The 20,974-nt window shown below is 38.2% G+C and overlaps 2 protein-coding genes across 2 annotated transcripts; one reads left to right on the top strand and one right to left on the bottom strand.

Moving 5' to 3' along the window:
* Positions 1 to 2,538: 2,538 nt before the first annotated feature.
* Positions 2,539 to 3,763, bottom strand: LOC113736946 (uncharacterized). The gene is made up of 2 exons (XM_027264168.2): positions 3,409 to 3,763; positions 2,539 to 2,887 (listed from the first exon to the last, which is right to left on the bottom strand). The coding sequence occupies exons 1-2, from the start codon at positions 3,735 to 3,737 to the stop codon at positions 2,848 to 2,850; spliced, it is 369 nt and encodes a 122-aa protein (XP_027119969.1). The 5' UTR covers positions 3,738 to 3,763; the 3' UTR covers positions 2,539 to 2,847.
* Positions 3,764 to 6,881: 3,118 nt separating this feature from the next.
* Positions 6,882 to 9,783, top strand: LOC113736943 (putative late blight resistance protein homolog R1B-17). Its single transcript, XM_027264163.2, has 3 exons — positions 6,882 to 6,930; positions 7,405 to 9,064; positions 9,387 to 9,783. The coding sequence occupies exons 1-2, from the start codon at positions 6,882 to 6,884 to the stop codon at positions 8,610 to 8,612; spliced, it is 1,257 nt and encodes a 418-aa protein (XP_027119964.2). The 3' UTR covers positions 8,613 to 9,064; positions 9,387 to 9,783.
* Positions 9,784 to 20,974: the final 11,191 nt, after the last annotated feature.

Raw genomic sequence — 20,974 nt, 5'->3', positions numbered from 1 at the left:
ACTTGATGATGTAATTAATTTTGTGAAAAATTGATTTTATTAGAAATTACAGTGATAAATTAGTAAATTAAAATTAAGTTTCGGGTCATTTCGGGTCGACCCGCCAACCCGTGAACCCGAAATTTTCGGGTTCGTGTCAGGTACCCTGACCCGTTTCGAGTTGGCGGGTCAGGTTCGAGTCAGCAGATTCTTTGTTATACTTAAGCCTCAACCCGACCCGCCAACCCGACCCCGACCCGATTGCCACCTCTAGTATTTGATAAATGAGTTTCAAATTTAATTTTAGCATGGACAGCCTATTTTCTGAATCAACATAACTACACGTAACTGCAAGTCTGACAAATTCAAAAATCTCGTCCTCAAATGCTTGCCTAATCTCACATGAATCATGCGGCGTGAAATTTCAAAGTACAAGACTATGGATACAATTAGGATATTATTGAATTTGAAACTCATTTACCAAATATCCCTTAAATATGTATTTTTAATGTTATGTGCCACATCAGCAGTATTAATAAGTGGAATTACGTAATTTTGCATTTAACAGAAAAAATGGATAGATATAATGGAGAGAGAATCCCGTCTAGCCATACATACCAATCTTTATACTAATACATTGCTAAGACTAGTAGAATTTTTTTTTTGTCACAATGTCACTTACTTTTATATTAATTAAAATAGTGCCTCTTCAGCCGGAACGGATCTTCTGTCCCACACCCTGTGTCACATCCTGTCCCACTCCTTAAAATCTCGCCAAGTGTCTCTTAATAAACCAAACCCTCAAACAACCCAACTCGGACCATATTAAATTAATTAATCGATTAACCGGACAGAAAACTTAAACCCATGCATTCTCTATAACCAAACCGATTAAAATAAAAATCTTTAACCAAAATCACAATTTATCAAGAAAAAAAACCCTAAAACCCAAACAACCTCTGTCCTCTCTTCATCATCTTCACCATTCTCTATAACCAAACCGATTAAAATCAAATTGAAGAAAAAAGATACAATGGCGAAGCAGGAGCAGCAGCAACGGAATGCTTGTAGTAATGGTAGTGGGGGAGCGATTGATAATAGCAGTTGTATTAGCAGAAACAGCAGCAATGGCAATAGCAATAGCAATGGGGGTTTGCAATTGCAGTCTTTTTTCAAATCCATATTTTCCAAGACTAACGACGAAAACAGCTTCAGAGAACCGAGGAGTAAGAAACGCTCCAAGCTAGTTTGGCCCTTTTTGTTTAGTCTATATTTCCCAGAGAGACCATAAAACAAAAAGCAATAATAAGCATCAAGTAATATAAGGGAATTGATAATTTGTCCTGGAACCAAACAACAGGTAAACCTAACACAACACAAGATAATTGAGTGCCTATTATTAAACAAATGAAAAACTTAAAAATTTTCTTAAGAGCTTCATTAAATTTCTGAATATCTATAGATAATTCCTGTAAGTGAAGATCATTAAGGTAATTTTTTTCTTATGACTTTTTATATATGAAACACTCCAAAGCTTTTTGTTTATACTAGCCTTTTGTTGTATGGAATGTATTAAAAAACTGGTAGGTATCATTTGATCCTCATGGAGATATCTTAATGTTTTGTATCTTTCAACTTTTTGTGTATGCTAGCTTTGTGTTGTATGGAATGTATAAAAGAACTGGTAGGTATCATTTGATCCTTCAATTCCACCATGTGTTTCTGAGTTTGGAGTCTGTTGAAATTATTGACTTTGTTAATTGCTTTTGGGCTTGGATAAGCAGAAGCAGATTTAAATTGGTTGCTACATTTTCTCAGACATTAGAAAAATTTGTTTCTTACTGTTGTTGATAAATGACAATCCTTTGATTGACCTCCAAGCTCAACAGATCTTTCTATATGTTTGATTCATCAACTAATTTAATATGTTCAAATTGGTTCTCAACTTTTCTAGCCTTGAAAGAGATTAGATGTTGACAGGTTTGAGATGACTTACGGCTTAATTCTGGCCTAAAAAAGATCTTGAATCTTACATTTGTACATCTGGAAAGAGATGAACTACAAGTAGAGTTTTCTCTCAATTAGCTCTAGTTTTTCACTGCTACCATTCAAAGATGCCGTAGCTTTTAGGAGAGCTTGATACAAGCGGTTAAGTGGATGAAGTTATTGCTCTTGTGAAGAATAGGCCTCTTTGTGGCATTAGTGAATCTGTTCAACTTGAGAAAGTGTCCAATTGACTCTAAATAAGCATTTATCTATTTCTTTGGCTACAGTTTGGTTCCTTTATGCTATTTGGTACTTCCCAATGCTTTGTTTCTGCCCTTCTTATCAAGATACATAACACCAAAGCCTAGGCTTTATGAGTTAAAAGGATATGCTTAATTGATAGTTTCAGGTGAGAGATACAGCATTTTGTGATGAAGAATTAAGATTGTAAAGTTGGTTTTGTCTTTCAATTTGCGGTTGTTGCACAGGCTTTAGCTTTGCAATAATTTCCTTCAAGCGAAATGCAGATGAATCCCAATAATGTAGCGTTTGAAAATAAGAAAACAACCCGTACAAAGTCAAGTCTCAATTGGTCAATTGTTTCTGAACATTGGAACTTTGGGTACAAAGTCAATAACTTATTGAAGGATTCAGGAATGGATTCTTCAGTGCAAAATGTCCTATCAGACAAAAGAGCAGTTGCCCTCAAGAATTCCTTCTGGGCATTAAGCCTTGCAAGAGATCTTGACCTTCCCAAGCAGCCATCTTGATTCAAAGACTCAGAATCAATTTCATGTGATTTTGCCAATGACCAATCTGACGACTTTCCACAACGCAGAACAAATTCAAGAAATGAAAATGTTTTTCTTTTTTTTTCCAGTATCAGTAATTTATTCTTTGGCCGAAATTCTGCTCTGGAAGCCTGAAATATTCAAGAACAAGAATAGAATAATCTATATGAGTTCAGAGTTGGTCTAATGCATTGATATTGAACTTTAATCTCAAAATGGCTACTTATATAGCTACTAAGCAATCAGCATCTGTCAAGAACTTATATTGTTTGGTCAATTGTTTCTTTGTATTGATTAACACAAACACGCACAAACACACACACACACACACGTTAAAACAACTATAGAAGACAAAGTGTCTTTGCTAACAAAATGATGAAATTTCTTTTAATGACATCACACAATTGCTCGCTGCAGAGCTCAGCTATTTCCTTGTTTACATTTGCAGAAACTTTTTGGCCTTAAATTCAATGGAGTATACGCAAAATCAGGGTACATTAATTTCCTACTTAATAATGATAATAATAATCACAAATACATTTAGGCCATTATACAAATAAAAGGCGAATGCAGATTTATATGACCGCCAAATGTATGAAAAAATGCTTGTCAAAGAAAGAGAGTAGAAAAAGAAATTAATCCAATTGATTACTTGGAACAACGGGAGATCACGGAACGAGCGAGAGGAGAAAGATGAGGAACGGGCAGCTTAGCCCATGCGGAACCGTCGTCGTCGTTTCCATAGTCATCGGAATGACCACCGTCTCTTTTGACAAAGAAGCTCTTACTCCTCCGTTCTCTGAAACTGTTTTCGTCGTTAGTCTTGGAAAATATGGATTTGAAAAAAGACTGCAATTGCAAACCCCCATTGCTATTGCTATTGCCATTGCTGCTGTTTCTACTAATACAACTGCTATTATCAATCGCTCCCCCACTACCATTACTACAAGCATTCCATTGCTGCTGCTCCTGCTTCGCCATTGTATCTTTTTTCTTCAATTTGATTTTAATCGGTTTGGTTATAAAGAATGGTGAAGATGATGAAAAGAGGACAGAGGTTGTTTGGGTTTTAGGGTTTTTTTTCTTGATAAATTGTGATTTTGGTTAAAGAGTTTTTATTTTAATCGGTTTGGTTATAGAGAATGAATGGGTTTAAATTTTCTGTCCGGTTAATCGATTAATTAATTTAATATGGTCCGAGTTGGGTTGTTTGAGGGTTTGGTTTATTAAGGGACACTTGGCGAGATTCTAAGGAGTGAAACAGGATGTGACACAGGGTGTGGGATAGAAGATCCGTTCCGCCCTTCAGCAGTGTACAAAAAGGAGCAACTGCTCCATCATAGCTGTGATGCTCATTTGAGCCACAGGGGGAAGGTTCTTTCCCACTTAACATCATGTATCAGTTTGGTTCCAAATTTCGCAAGTTTAAAGCTAACTCTGTCTTTTTGCTAGATAACTACAGAGAAAAGACACTTCCAAAAGGATGCTTGAAGTTGCTTTATATCTCTGATGATTACTGCTAGTTGGGATTCCTCCTCAGCTTCATCATTTAGTCTATCTATCAAAGCTTTACATCCGGATTGGATCTCTAGGAAAGCCCACTGTTTCTCCATTGCAAATAACAAACTTGTACGAATCGCCAGAGCTTCTGTTAGGATCCTATCTTCATTGAAAGTCAATGGCATCGCCCTTGTTGCTGTTAACTTCCCACTGTTATCTCTGACCACTATTCCTATTCCTGCCTTTTTCTTGATTCTGTCTATAGCTCCACAGGTGGCCACACACATTGCTCCTGGGACTTTCTCCGTGGGTAGCCTGGTCAACCTTGTGTGGCTTGAGTCCAAGATTTCGCTTATTTCATGTTTCCCTATCTCTTCATATTCAAGCCACTCTTGTTGGGCTCTGGTGACTAGCAATGGCTTTCTTGAAATTTTGAATTGAAACAGACTTCATTTCTGCTCTTCCATAAGTGCCACAGAAAATTTGCTGTCAGGGCAATATGATCTGATCCCTGGTTCCTATATGCAGCCTCTTGTAATTTGCCCCACCATCTTCCAAAATTCCACTGGTACTCTAAACATCCTTCCCACTGAATTGGGAATAGTTTCCAACTATCTTGAACATTTCTGCAAAAAAAGAAGAGGTGCTCAATTGTTTCTATTTCTTCTCCACATCTTCTACAAATCTTGCATCCCTTCCCTATCCGTGTGGCAATTGCCTCATTTGTTGGAAGGGTCTGATTGAGACACTTCCAGATGAAGTGTTTAATCTTGTGCTTCAAGTTAAGTCCCCAGAGTCTTTTCCAGATCATTCCTTTACTTGGCTCTGTGCTTTGTCCACCATTTACAGACTTGCTTGACATATGGGTTTTAGCCATTTCCTTTAAAAGAGAGTAACCTGTCTTGACTGAGTAAATACCTGACCTTGTGAAATTCCACCTCATTCTGTCTCTTCCTTCATAAAGGCTTAAGGGGATGCTTTGGATGGCTACACTCTCTTCTTCAGAAAATAGCTTATTTATGATTTCTGGGTCCCACTGTTGTCCGTTGATTAGCTGCTTCACCCTGATGATGTCACAGTTGGTAGATTTGGCAGATTGTATTTTTCCTCCAGGCAAATTTGAAACCCATCTATCCTCCCAAATGTTGATTGATTCTCCGGTTCCCACATTCTCCGGTTTCCACATTGCTTCACCCCTCTAAGACTTGTAGACTGCTTACCAAATTTGTAGAATAACTTTGACTCATTTCAGCAATCTTAATAACTTTAAAGGGATATCGTAACTCGTGACGATTTTGAATAATTTAAGATGTAAATTTGGGAGTGTCTCCCTCACAGGAGGTGTTTTATATTTAATTAAATCTCCAATGATGCCAAGTTTATAATTTTTGGAACTGAATATACGAAGATATGATGGTTTTGGAGAAACTTATCAAACCTAGTATTCAGCATTTGGCACGAGTGGTGCTTCTATAGCCAAAAGACTCAAATCTGGGAAATATGAGTTTCAATCTGAGAATGAGTTTCTTCATAAAAGTTTTAGTACTAGGAATTTTGTTTTCAGTGGGTACACATTGTGTGTATTTTTCTGACTTGTGTGTCTCAACATACTTTGACCTCATAAGAAAAACAGCCAACTCTGAAAGTTGAGCACATGGTTTATCTACTTTAGCAGTGATTGTATTACTTGCTTGTGTCATTTTACAACTATTGCTATTGATTGTCACGGCATCTCCTTCGTAAGTTTTAGGGCAAATTACAACTTATCCCACCGTGGTTTAGTGTTTCATTACATAATCTCTCTATGATTTTACAAGCTATACATAACTCCATCATGATTTGAATTAAAGTATTAAAATGACAGAATTTGCAATTCATAACGGAGTCAACTAAAATGTCAAAAATACCCCTATATAAAATTAAAAATTATTTATTAACCATAGGGTTTATGTATATATATTAAAAGTCATAAGGGGGTTATATGGTAAAACACTAAAATATAAGGGGGTTATATGATAAAATATAAAATCACATAGGGTTAGAATATCATGCATATTACGTTTATATATTTTGGTCACTTAAACCATTTCAGTTTTTAAACAAGGATAATTTCGACATTTTCATAAGTTCCGTTACGAATGATCATTTCCATTACTTTGACATTTTAATACAAACTATAAGGAGATTATATATAATTTTTAAAACTAGAGGGGGGTTATGTGAAAATTAGCTATACCACAGGAGGATAAAGTGTAATTTGCCCTAAGTTTCATTTGTATGTGCCCACACAATTGTTTAATTGTGAATATGAACCCAATGAGAAATTATGCAAACTTAGTGTTATGACAAACATGTCAAGAGGCCACTTCTAGATAGAGCGTGCATAATTTTCAAGTGTATTGGGGCTCAGTATTGTGTTCAGTGGCTGTCAAGGAGGTATCGGACCAATGATCGAGCCAGAATCCACTCCAACACACGAAGTTGTAAGTTCTAAATTGAAACCTCTTACTCCTTTGCCACCATACCATACCTCATTGGTTCAATATGACTTGATTTTGTGACTACAAGTTGATTCAGCTGCTACAACCGATTGCTAGCAAAACATTAATTACTATCAAGTATCAAATGTTAAGCAGCCAACAAATTCTAAAAGAGTATTTGGAAGATAACAAAAGTTTGTTCCAGAGGCATCGTGTTAACAAATACTATAAAGCAAGATTATATTTCTAGCAATACATCATGAGTCAAATAGCGAAGGATTTCATTTTAACGTTTCCATTTCTTCTTTGTCACTTGCATTTGCAGAAACAAGGCACTCCACATAGATGGTTGCACCTGAGCAATATAATATTCCATATTCATAACTTTGGGGTAACTCAACGAAATCCACAATGGCATGGGATTGCGAGGACAGAAACTTGGAAAATGAAGAACCTTAGTCCAGGGCTCTTTCATTTCATACTCCTTTAACAGCCATAAATCCAGAGTACCTGAATTGTGATACTCATAAGTCACACAAAGGCATCTTCCCAATGCTCCTAGTGTTGGACTCCAAGCTCCTTCTCCCCTAGTCGGAAGCTGTTCTCAGGAGGAAAGTTGGCAGCTGTTAGAAAAGAAGGTATTCAAGGAAGAAGGTTGCCCCAATGAGCTGCTGGGAGTCGGAAAGGAAATTGCTTATCACTGTCAAGGATTGCCTCTTGCAGTTGTTGCGGTTGCTGGTATACTGAAAACGACAGAAAAAGCCAAAATTGGTGGAAAGCAATCGCAGATAACTTGAGCTCACAAATAATTGATAATCCAGAAGCTCGGTGCAAAGAAGTCTTAGATCTCAGCTACAAACACTTGCCGGAATATCTTAAATCATGCTTTCTATATTTGGGAGTTCTTAATGAAGACAGAGATATTCTTGTGAGCAAGTCGGTACGGTTTTGGATCGCAGAAGGTTTCATACCAGAAACTGATAAGGGCTTTGAAGATGTGGCTGAGGCTTTCTTGATAGATCTAATTGACAGAAGCTTGGTGATAATCTCCAAAAGAAGATCCAACGGCAAAGTTAGAGCATGTCGCCTCCACGATCTTGTCCTTGATTTCTGTAAGTCTAAAACCGAGGATGAGAACTTCTTTCAGCTGATAACCAGGTCTGACAATCCATATGCTTCTTTTCCTAGTACAGATTATGGTTTCGAATTTGATTTTTACAGTCATTCATCTCCCGTGTCATTTGCATCCTATCGGTTGGCTGTATCTTTGAAGAGAAGCCACTTAGTTGAATCCAAACCTTCTGGCTTGGCCACCCGTTCTTTGGTGTTCTATGCATCTACAGATTCAGAACCCAAACGCCCTTATGACATCTCATTCATTTGGCACAACTTCAAATTGCTTAGAGTCTTGGATTTTGAATGCTTCAATTTGGGTATTTCATTTCCTGTAGAAATTGGAATTCTGGTACAATTGAGATATTTAGCAGTTGGAGGCTATTTGAAGTCCATTCCGCAGTCGATAGCCAACCTCAGGAAACTGAAAACTCTTATTGTGAAGGGATTAAGTGGTAAGATCACCTTACCAAATACCATCTGGCGCATCACAAGTTTAAGGCATCTTCATGTCAATCTCCATGTTGCTTTCGACTTAGATGCTGAAGAGCTTGGTGATAGCTCCATATTAGAAAGTTTGGTCAGTTTTTCCTGCCCATCTCTTTCTTGTGGTGAAGATGCAGAAAGGATTATAAAGAGGCTTCCAAATCTTTGCAAACTGAGTTGCATATTCTATGAATCACCAGATTCTTCCATGAACTGCAATCATTTCCCGAGATTGAACTGCGTCACTCAAGATATTCTACTATGGAAGCCCTCTTAAGAATGGCGAGTTCAGCCTCCCTTTGAATCTAAAGAAATTGACTTTATCAAACTTTCGCCTTCCATGGAGTCATATCTCCCCAATTGGGAGACTACCAAACCTAGAAGTTCTCAAGTTACTTTCTGGTGCCTTTGAGGGGAAGATATGGGACGTAGAAGAAGAATTTCAGAATCTCAAGTTCTTGAGCTTAGACAATTTGAACATTTCTCAATGGAATGCCTCTTGTGATGATTTTCCCAAGCTTGAAAGACTTGTCATACAAAATTGCAAAGACCTTGAAGAAATTCCGGAGGACTTTGGAAACATATATACATTGGGAATGATTGAAGTGCATTGGTGTGGAAGATCTGCAGAAGAATCTGCAAAGAAGATTGAAGAAGAATATGGAGATATCGAAGTCCTTATTAGGAGTTCAAATTTGAGATCATGAGCATGATTTTGATCACATACTTGTAAGTCTATTTAATGAATTTCTAGCTAGTTATACAATTGCTCCATTCATTTTTTGGATGATATCTCTTGTATTTCTATTTGGTTCAAGACATATAGCTAGTTGAAAACTACTTAATCTGCTGTTTCATAAATTGCTAAGCTATGTAAAATCTGGAAAGGCATTTGCTGTCCTCTTTAAACTACTAACTTGGATTTAAACTTGTTAGTACTGTTACTTGCTAATTTTGGAACAGAGCGCTTGTAGCTTCTTAATCTATGATTTGATTTGGTAAATCATGTTTGAATCTTGCCCCTGAGAGCATTTTCTTTGCCTTGTTTTAGGTTCAATTTGTGAAAACTTATCATTTAGATGTTTTGGGGAATTGGTGCTCAAAGGAATGGCGGTTGAGATCTATAACTTGAAGACTCCGCTGGAACTTCAGAGGTTTTTGTTCACCACAAGCAAGAAGTTGATGCCAAGCTTTGCCTTACATTGGAACCTTTTAATTTTACATTCTGTTGAGATTATGTATGTTTTTCGCCAGATGCAGCAATCTGACTGTGATTGCTGACTAGAATTTTGTCATTGTCTATAGTTATTGAACTCTTACCTACTTGTTACATCATATAGTGAGTTGTTTTGTGCTGAATTCATGATGAATTGATGAAGTTGGAAGCCACTAGATGTGTTATCGTACTTGTTTGATGAAATTGAAATGCAATTGCTTCTTATTATCAAGACCACCTTTCACAGACAGATAAAAGACGCTCTTCGAATTTGTCCATCGTTATCAAAAAAAAATTTGGCCATCTCACAGCCAGTGATCTTGTATGAGGAATTACCCATAATTGAAACTGGCGGCGCCAGCCCAAACAGCAAAGCCTAGACTGGCTGTTGTGTGAACCACCGAGGGCTTACAAACTCACAGATTGAGCGGGGAAGGAATCACCAGATTCTTTCACGAATTGCAATCAGTCTCCACGATTGAAATCTCTAACTCATTTGGGGTCACTCAAGATATTTTACCATGGAAGCCCACTTAAGAATGGTAAGTTTCATCTCCCATCGAGTCTAATGAAATTGACTTTATCAAACTTTCGCCTGCCATGGAGTCATATAACTGCCATTGGGAGACTACCAAACCTGGAAGTTCTCAAGTTACTTTCTGGTGCCTTGAGGGGCAAATTTAGGACGTCGAAGATGGAGTTTCAGAAATTCAAGTTCTTGAGCTTAGACAAACTGGACATTGGTCAATGGAATGCCTCCTCTGATGATTTCCCCAAGCTTGAAAGACTCCTCTTACAAAATTGCAAAGACCTTGAAGAAATTCCGGAGGATTTCACAAACTCTGGACAAAACATTTTCTTTTTAACTTCTCTTCATCTGTACATTGCTGGTGATATGTTACGTCTTCAGTTTGTTAAATTTGCTATATTTTAAAGCTGGTTTTCATTAGTTCATCCTCATTGCTCAATTGGTACTTCATATCATCCTGTCTTTCTTAAGACTCTGCTAAAGATGCAAACTAATCTAGGTTTGCACCCTCTTGTCCATTTAATCTTGCAGTGATCACATTCTTTGAAATGACCATTGTTTATGTAACTTAGATTTTTTCTTTTCCAAACAAATATACTTAACTTCTTTGAAACATGACTAACAATCACCAAACTGCTGAATTGTAATCATCCACCCATAAAATAATCTCACAAATGTAACACAAATTCATGTCAAAAGCAAACATTCTTCAGCTTTCAAAGACTGAAAAAAGAGAAACAAAAATCCAAAATTAAAACATTTGGTATCATCAATTCATCCAGCCCGCTCTTCCAACAGTTTCTGTAATTTTAAACAAAATTTCGAATTTAAAGGATGATTCTACAGTTTTCACTTGCTACCGAGCCTTGATTCTCCAAGATTCCAGCTTACCAAGAAAAAGGGATAGTTTTGAGAGAAGGAAAAAGAAAAATGAACATTCTAGTTATAGATAATCCCCAAATTGTAGTTTCTTTAATTTATCAAAAAGTCCCCGAATATTATTAGTTTTCTGTAGTATTATTAGCTTCCTTAGTTTATGATGAGCCAAATGAGTAGTCAAATGAGCTAGGCTAAACAGTAGTTGGACTTGATGAAGCGAATAAGGTCCGTTGGGGTGTAATACTACAACTATTTAGTAAATAATACAAGTACTTTGTTTTTACGATACAATTATAATTTGGAAGTAGGGAAAAGGAAACCATTTTTTAACGGATAACACTTTTTGAATAATATGTAATTCATCGTTAATTACTTGAACAATTTCACAACAACATGTGATATTCAGTCACTGTTTATATGAATTCTATACATAATAATTGCATCCCTATCGCGACATTATACATCGTTCAATAGAGTTATACTAACAATTGTCTCTGTCTCTTTCCCCTTAGAAACTTGCTTTTCCTAATCCTAGTAAGGGAAGAACTATTACATGCGTACACGCAAACAAATTCTTTGGTTTTGCCAACACAAATTGGCTTAATTAGTAAGAACGACTCACTTTCTCACAAAATATCATGAATTTAAATCCCACTGTTAATATGAGAAATGTATTAGTGAGTGATCTATAGGAGTTCCTGTGAGTGACTTTTGGTCTTTAGGACATGCCCTGACTCATGATAGTAACCGGAACCGACCCCATCCAAAATTTTTCTTACCAAAAAAAAAAAAAACTTTGGTTTCTCATGTTATAGAGGAAAAGGAAATTCTTAACCACAAAAGTACAAGCCAAAGTTGAAATTATACTTTCTGAATTTATGTCCAGTCACAGCATCCAGGTATGGAGCTAGAGATATAATTTTGTAGGGATAAAGTTAATATCTGAAATTCTCCTAATTAAAGATATAGGTTCAGCTAACAGAATAACAAGTGTATTCCAAAAGTCGTGTACATAATCAATCTACAATTAAGAAAACAAACATATAATAATCTCTCAAATTTCAAATACCTAATAAAAGGTTCTTCACTTCTCCTATTATAACCCTAATAAATACAAGTGATCAATGCACATTCGATGTGTGTGCAATCAACAAAATTAAATTTATTTGCAAAATCCCTTTTTCTTCAAAATTGAGGTATTAAAACATTAAAAAAAATTGCATGGTCTTGAGGTGATTTAATAACCGGAAAAAGGCGGAAAAAGAAGATTGGAGAAGGAAATGGAGACATCAAAGTCCTTATTAGGAGTTCAAATTTGAGATCATGAGCATGATTTAGATCACGTTACTTTATTCTGTCACTGACTTGCAAGTCTATTTAATGAGTTCCCTGCTAGTTACACAATTGCTCGATTCATCTTGAGGAGATATTTCTTGAATTTGTATTTGTTTGATGACATATAACTAGTTGAAAGCTATTTAAGCTGCTGTTTCATAAATTGCAAAGCTTTGTTAAATCTGGAAAGGCATTTGCTTTCCTCTTGAAACGTATTGGGTGCTAGTCTTAATTCTAATAGTAACTTGAATTTAATTGCTAATTTCACAATTGACCACTTTTTTTTTTTTTTTTTAAAAACCACTTGAAAATAGTGGAGGGTTGAGCATAAACCCCAACTTATTTATTAAAAAATTTTCAAAGAGAGAAAATTTGACCACTTTTAACTTCTTAATCTATGATTATGATCACGTAAACCATATATGAATCTTGCCCCTGACAGCATTTTTTTTTTTGGCCTTCTTTTAGGTTCGATTTGTAAAAATCTCATGATTTAGATATCACGAGGAATTGGTGCTAATGGAATGGAGGCTGAAATTATCATTCTTGATACCAAGTTTTGCCTTATATTGGAACCTTTTAATTGTATATGCTAGATTTTGTTTTTGACCCAATATATAACATTCCTATAATCTAACATATCATATTCTACAGGGAGGGGAACTAAAAAGGCTGTATAAGGGATTAACAGATATACAGATCTGACTAAACCAATATATAGACCTAATTAGATCAAAGGATGCTATGACACTTCCTTGGAATTTTTTCACTGCAAGTGAAATTCAAACCCCCGATCTATAGCTCAAAATAGAATTTAATCCCTTTTTTGTGTTCACTGAGCCAAAGCTCAGTGGTTTAGCAATCTGACTATGATTTTTTTTTTTTTTTTGTCGACACAGGGATATTCGGGTTAATCCTTACGGGACCCGATTAATTCCCTGCCGCCCGGGCCCGGCGCCCCAACCCGACCCGAACGCGATAAGTGCGCGGAGGAATCCAGTGGAGCGGAGACTCGAACTCGGGACCTTAAGAGTCACCTGTGAGAGGCGCTACCGCTGGACCATTCACGCGGGACCAATCTGACTATGATTGCTAACTAGGATTTTGCTGTTGCCTTCTATAGCTATTGAGCTGTGCCAACTTCTTATGTCGAATAGTGGGATGTTTTATGTTGAATTCATGATGAACTGACAAAGCAGGGAGCTACTAGATGTATTATCTATGGTTGGTTGATGAAAGTGAAATGCAATTGATTGTTATAATAAAAAACCACTTCTATTTTCCCTTGGTTTTGTGTTGATTGTACTCATTAGTGACCTTAATCTTTTTTTTTTTTTGCCCCTTTTTGAGTTCTTTGACCGTGTTCATCATGAAAGATAGAGGTACTTGTTGGCATGTTTGATGGATCCTTTAGATTGGACAATGTTTATTGGGACTAAGAGCCTTGAAACTAGAATAAAATTGGGTGAGTAAGAGTGGCCCTACTCTAGTGCTATCCATGTTTGCTGGGGTTAGTTTGGATCTAATAATGAGATAATTTTGGATTTAATATTTGGTCCAACACAGTTTGACACCAAATTTTAATCAAATTTGGTATAAAATTCAAAAAATCATGTAATGATGAAGCAAAAAAAGGATGTAAGAGTGTGCTCGAGACCTAGTTTAGTTAGTAGAGATGTCAAACAGATGGACCATGGAATCAGTGATTCGACTCTCAAGTCTTTCCATTTTTCTTTTCTTTCTTGTAAGGTTTGGACTCTCCCATTGTTTTAAAAAAAATGATAAAAGATTTTCTAAATGAAATTATTGTGAAATTCAAAATTTAATCTAGTAACTTAATGAATTCCAGACCAATTTTCATGTCTAGGAGTGCTTTAGGGTTAGCAATTTAGCATCTCGAAGAAGACTACAGGGGCGTATATTGTGATACCTTGGAATTTTGATGGCAAGGTTTTGAGGTTCTGTGGTTGCATTTGGATTGAAGAATTTGATGAACGATTCAAAATTCTTTCAAATTCCTCTAGTTGTTTAGATTACCTAAGGGGTATTTGGACTTGTAAATCACCAACTATTTTATTGTTTAAAATAGAATATTATTTGAAATAATTAGTGTAGCACTTATAATATGATGTTTGTGAGATAAAAAGATAGTATGAAATATAAAAAGGTAAGTTGGAAAATGTGTTTATAGTGTAAGCAAAATATTATTTGGAAAAAAATCACAATCCAAACTTAAATAATTGGCAAATTACAAACCCAAATACCTCTTCAAACAACTAGAGCGATATAGGTAGATTTTAAATCCTTTATCAAAATTTTCAATTCAAACAAAGCCCAAAAGGATTGGCAATGCAAATGGCGTCTACGGATGGAGAAATTCTAGTGTCATGGAAGACAAAATAATTGTTGGGAGGCCTAAGAATATTTAGCTGTACTAATCATGTTGTACGAAGATGAGCAAAGTTTTCCTTCAAGCCAAAATTTACTTTGAACACTGATAGGATGCATTTTAGTGGGTATTTTGGGCATTATTGCACAATTAATTGACTAAATATTCTCCTTAATTGGGTGGATTCTACTGATATTTTGTTTTGGGCGCTAATTGCAGGAATGGATGCTGAAAAATGCTTAAATTCAACTTTTAGAAGATTCATCGCAGGTGGGGCCCGCTTGAGAGATGAAAAAATCTAATTGTAATAGATTTTATTTTAATTTTATTTTTATTGGAGGAAGTCTTGTTTTAATTGTGGGAAAAATCCCTTCCCGAAAATGTCGGACACAAACGGAGGGAAGTATTTAGACTTCCGTAGGGAGGCTTAGGTTAATTATTCCCTTCTTACGTTTTGCTTTGGAGTTTTTTTTGGAGAAAAAAGAAAAACAGAGTAGAGCCGCAGCTTGGTAGGAAGAAAGGCAACAGCCACTTTTGTTGACTTTGGGATGCCTGTGAGCTTTTCATTTGTTTTGACCAAATTGAGAAATCAAACAATCCTCCAATCTCTCGTATGATTCTTGTGTGGGAAAAGAAAGAAGGCTTAAAGCTAGCCGCAATTGTGGACCTACCAACTGTTTGTCAATTTGGCTTTGACCGAAGTATAGATAGTGCCTACGCATCGTACGTTTAGCCGCGAAAGGCAATCGGAAGCAATTATAATCAATTGGTCCCTTTCCCGTCGTGGGTTTTGCTGAATTGGACGAGAATCGAGACCAAAGCATCGATGGCCTTTCCCTACCTTGTACGCACGGCCTGTTCACTAATGGGGAACTAAACCCCTAATTCTAGTCAAGGGGGCAACTGACGAATTGGTTCACCGATTACTGTGAGATCTAAGTCGTTGTTAATTATTTTTTCCGTTTATTGGTATTTATATACTCCCTGCTCTTAATTGTTATAGTTCTTATGTATGATTGATTAGTGCGCAATAATTAATTATTCATAGAGACTATTTTGCTAAATAGGGGTAATTGAATCCGTAATTGTTCGTTACCTCTATCCCAGTAGCAACTGGTATAATTCGGTTTATGTCAGGGGAATATATGATCTAACCTAAATAAACCCTCGTAGCGTGTTATTGGTTAGGATTGGGCCTTTCTAATTATTAATGCAATCTGGAAATTAAATCCTACGGTCGTACCTAGGGTTGTTTTTGGGTTAGAGAAATAGCTAACGGTCGTACCTTAGCTATCGATAAATTACGGAAGGGTTGGTTGTTTAGCGCGTGCGAGACAACTATAACCAATTTATTAGTAAATGTTGGAATTATTTTTGCATCAATGATCAGTGCATGAACCATTTCTGAAGTGTACCCTTGGCTAGAGTTTCTCTTAGTTATTCCTTTGAATTAATTATTTTCTGCATTTAATTTGTTTAATTGGCATTTGACACCGAAACCCCTCCCATTAATCTTGATTTGAAAAGAACAAAATATCCTGCTAGTCCCTGAGGAGACGACCCTGCTTACCACTTTCTACTAGTTAGGGAATTCAGTTAAATAATTTATTCAGGTATATCGGATTAAGCAAACTCTTCGGGAACGGGGTGAATCAAGTAACCCATTGCACACCTAGAGTCCCTGCTCCAGTACTCGAATTGATTATTGACTGTTTTAAGTGGTAGTTAGGTTTTATTTATTATTATTGCACAGGTTCGGCACCTGTCAATTTTTGGCGCCGTTGCCGGGGACTGGCGTCTGAATTATTTGTTTCTTTTTTAATTCAGTTTTTTTAATTATTTTATTTTTCTTGGTATTTTTGCTAGTTTATGCCCCGTTCCTCTCGCACAGGTGAATTGATATACGATCCTGAGGTTGAGAAGACAGCGCGTAGGCGAAAACAAGAAACCAAGAGACGAAAAGAAGGGCACTTATCTTTTGCAAACGAGTCAATAGAAGACGAATTTAGCATGACCAACACCCAGACATTAAGGGAGCTGACTACCCCAGACCTGACTCATCAGCCCTTGTGCATCACGTTCCCAACTCTGGCTGAAAATACTTCTTTCGAGCTGAAATCGGGATTGATCTAACTCCTGCCTTCGTTCCATGGTCTTTCTGGTGAAGAACCCCACAAACATGTCAAGGAATTCGAAGTAGTTTGCTCTAGCATGAAACCTCCTGGGGTCACTGAGGAGCAAATAAGACTGAGAGCCTTCCCCTTCTCTTTCAAGGATGCAGCGAAGGATTGGCTATACTACCTACCTGCAGGTAGCATCACCACGTGGGCACAATTGAAAAAGAAATTTCTAGAAAAATTTTTCCCCGCGTCCCGGGCTGCAAGTTTGAGGAAGGAGATTTGCAGCATCAAGCAGTACTCCGGGGAGTTATTGTACGATTTTTGGGAAAGGTTCAACAAGTTGTGCGCTAGATGCCCACAGCATCAGATTAGTGAACAACTGTTGATCCAGTACTTCTATGAGGGACTCCAATCAACTGACAGGAGTATTATTGACGCTGCGAGTGGAGGAGCCCTGGCGAACAAGACACCGAGGGAAGCGTGGGACCTTATTGAAGCCATGGCAGAAAACTCTCAGCAGTTCGGCTTCCGTGAGAGCAATCCTACCCGTAGAGTCAATGAGGCAGAAACGTCATCCATCCAGCAGCAACTGTCAGAGTTGACGTCTGCTGTCAGGCAATTGGCCATGAGAGACACACCGCGAGCGAAGGTGTGTGGAATCTGTACTAGCATGGACCACTGCACGGATTCGTGCCCCATTCTGCAAGAGGACGGGGCGAAACAGGTAAATATGGCCGGAGGCGTGCCCGCGCCCCGCAGGCAGTATGACCCGTATTCCAACACATACAACCCCGATTGGAGAGACCATCCCAATCTCAGTTATGGGAACAGACAACAAGGTTCATTCCCGAATCGTCCACCAGGATTCTACCAGCCTTGGCAACCAAAATCTCAACCCTCATCCTCCAATTCAGGAAGCTCCTTGGAGGACCTAGTCAAAAACCTGGCCACAACTACTACTCAGCTTTATCAGGAGATCAAAGCGGACAAGAAGGACCAAGAAGCTTGGATAAGCCAACTGGCAACCGCTATTAACCGTTTGGAGTCCCACGTTTATGGGAAACTGCCATCGCAGCCCGAGGTGAATCCCAAGAATGTAAGTGCCATGACGCTGAGGAGTGGCAAGGAGCTGGAAGGGCCTAAAGTGAAAACTTCAAAAAGCAAAAGCGAGGAGGAGATAGAAAAGGAAATTGAGTAGGAAAGACGTGTTCGTGAGAATCCTAAGGTAACTTCCATCTCTCCACTCACTATTGGCTCTAACTTACCCCCGTTTCCTTGCAGGTTGGAAAAGACAAAGAAGGTAGAGAAGGAAAAAGAGCTCTTGGATGTGTTTCAGAAAGTGGAGATCAACATTCCCCTGTTGGATTTGGGGGCGTCAATTAATGTTATACCTAAGACAATTTCTGCTTCTCTAAATCTTGGCCCGTTAAAAGGCACAGGCATTATAATCCAACTTGCAGACCGTACCAATGCTTACCCGGAAGGGTTAGTTGAAGATGTTTTGGTACAGGTCAATGAGTTAGTTTTTCCTGCAGATTTCTATGTCCTAGACATGGGGGATGAAAGGGCACTAAATCCGTCTCCTATTCTGTTAGGTAGGCCATTTTTAAGCACTGCTAGGACGAAAATAGATGTAAATGAGGGTACCTTGTTGATGGAGTTTGATGGGGAACTTGTAAATTTTAATATTTTTGATGCGATGAAGTACCCAGATGAGACTAACTCTGTTTATGCTTTAAGTGTTGTTGAGCCCCTTGTACAGGAAATATTTGAATTGGATGGGGTTGATGCACTGGCAGTGGCATTAGCCAAATATCTTGAGTTGGGAGCAATTCCTGATGTAGAATTGAGTGATGAGTTATACCGGGCTGTTGGAGTACTGCATTCGCTCCCATCAATTTTCCCAAGTTATGAGCTTACTTCTCTTTTCATACCAGAAACTCAGGCGAAATTGTTGCCTTCTGTTGTGCAGGCGCCTGAATTGGAACTCAAACCTCTCCCAAAACATTTGAAGTATGCTTTTCTCGGGGACAATGGAACACTGCCAATCATCATATCTGCACACCTGTCACCAGGGCAAGAAGACAGCCTAATTCGTCTTATTCGGGATCATAAGGAGGCAATTGGGTGGAGCGTAGCAGATATCAAGGGGATTAGCCCCTCTTTATGCATGCATCGGATCCGGCTTGACGAGGATGCAAAACCAGTGAGGCAGGCGCAACGGAGATTGAACCCACTGATGATGGAAGTGGTGAAAAAGGAGATACTTAAACTCCTAGAAGTGGGGATCATCTTCGCCATCTCAGATAGCCCCTGGGTGAGCCCAGTGCAAGTAGTCCCGAAAAAGGCGGGAGAAACAGTTGAAGAGAACCAAGAGGGTGAGATGGTCCCTGTGAGGAAACCCACAAGATGGCGTCAGTGCATTGACTACCGACGCCTGAATGCCGTGACGAAGAATGACCACTTCCCACTAGCTTTTATTGATCAGATGATAGAAAGGTTAGCTGGCCGTGTCTATTACTGTTTTCTTGATGGTTTCTCTGGTTATTTTCAGATCGCAATAGCACCAGAGGATCAGGAGAAAACTACCTTCACCTGCCCCTTCGGTACATTTGCATATCGGAGGATGCCTTTCGGCCTCTGCCCCAGCAACTTTTCAGCGGTGTATGGTAAGTATATTCTCCGAATACGTAGAAAAGATTATTGAGGTGTTTATGGATGATTTTAGTGTATATGGAGATAGTTTTGATGAATGCCTTGATAATTTAGCCTTAATTTTGAAGAGATGCATTGAGACAAATTTAGTGTTAAATTGAGAAAAGTGTCATTTCATGGTGGATCATGGCATTGTTTTAGGGCATGTAGTGTCGGCCAGAGGTATAGAGGTAGACAAGGCAAAAGTTGATATTATTTCTGCTTTACCTTACCCCGCAAGTGTGCGGGAGGTGCGTTTCTTTTTGGGTCATGCAGGGTTCTACAGGAGATTCATCAAAGATTTCTCCAAAATTGGAGCGCTCCTGTTCAAACTGTTGCAAAAAGATGTGGCATTTGACTTCACCGAAGAGTGCAAGGTGGCATTCGACAGGTTGCGGGAGTCATTGACATCACCACCGGTTATCCAACCTCCAGACTGGAGCCTCCCATTTGAGATAATGTGTGATGCGAGTGATTATGCAGTGGGAGCGGTGCTGGAGCAACGGATTGGCAGGGCGGCTCATGCAATCTATTATGCATCAAAGGCGTTGAATGGAGCTCAACTCAACTATTCTACAACAGAGAAAGAATTACTTGCTGTGATTTTTGCACTAGAAAAATTTAGACCATACTTGTTAGGTGCAAAAGTAATAGTTTTTTCTGACCATGCAGCCTTGAGATATCTGATGACAAAGAAAGATGCTAAACCAAGGCTTATCAGATGGATCCTGCTCCTTCAAGAGTTCAATTTGGAGATTAAAGATAAAAGTGGGGCAGAAAATTTAGTTGCTGACCACTTGAGCCGCTTGCTTGCTCATAAGGAGGAGCCACCATTGAGGGAGGCATTTCCAGAGGAGCAACTACTTGCCATTAACTCGTCTACACCCTGGTATGCTGATATAGTAAATTTCTTGGTGACTAATCAATTGCCTGCAGGGTGGCCAAAGGCTAAGAGAGACAAGTTGAAGAGTGATGCCAAATACTACATTTGGGACGACCCCTACCTTTGGAGACAATGTTCGGATCAAGTGCTAAGGAGATGTGTAAGTGCACGTGAATTTCACTCCATTTTAAATTTCTGTCATTCGTTTGCATGTGGGGGCATTTTGGGCCCAAGCGAACAGCTCGCAAAGTGTTAGAGAGTGGCTTTTACTGGCCTACCCTTTTTAAAGATTCGTATTTATTTTGTAAATCCTGTGATAGGTGTCAAAGGGTGGGGAATATTTTTCGTAGGGATCAAATGCTTCAAACCCCCATGTTGTTTGTGGAAATTTTTGATGTTTGGGGGATAGATTTTATGGGTCCTTTTCCCTCATCTTTTGGTTTCCTATACATTTTACTTGCTGTAGATTATGTCTCTAAATGGGTGGAAGCCAAAGTCACCCGTACTAATGATTCTAGAGTGGTTGCAGAGTTCTTAAAATCTCATATCTTTGTCCGTTTTGGAATACTAAGAGCTGTGGTTAGTGATAGAGGG

This window comes from Coffea arabica, chromosome 3e, assembly GCF_036785885.1.
Source record: "Coffea arabica cultivar ET-39 chromosome 3e, Coffea Arabica ET-39 HiFi, whole genome shotgun sequence".
Taxonomy (NCBI): domain Eukaryota; kingdom Viridiplantae; phylum Streptophyta; class Magnoliopsida; order Gentianales; family Rubiaceae; genus Coffea; species Coffea arabica.
The sequence above is the reverse complement of the archived record's forward strand: the minus strand, read 5'-3'. Positions and strand labels throughout refer to the sequence as shown.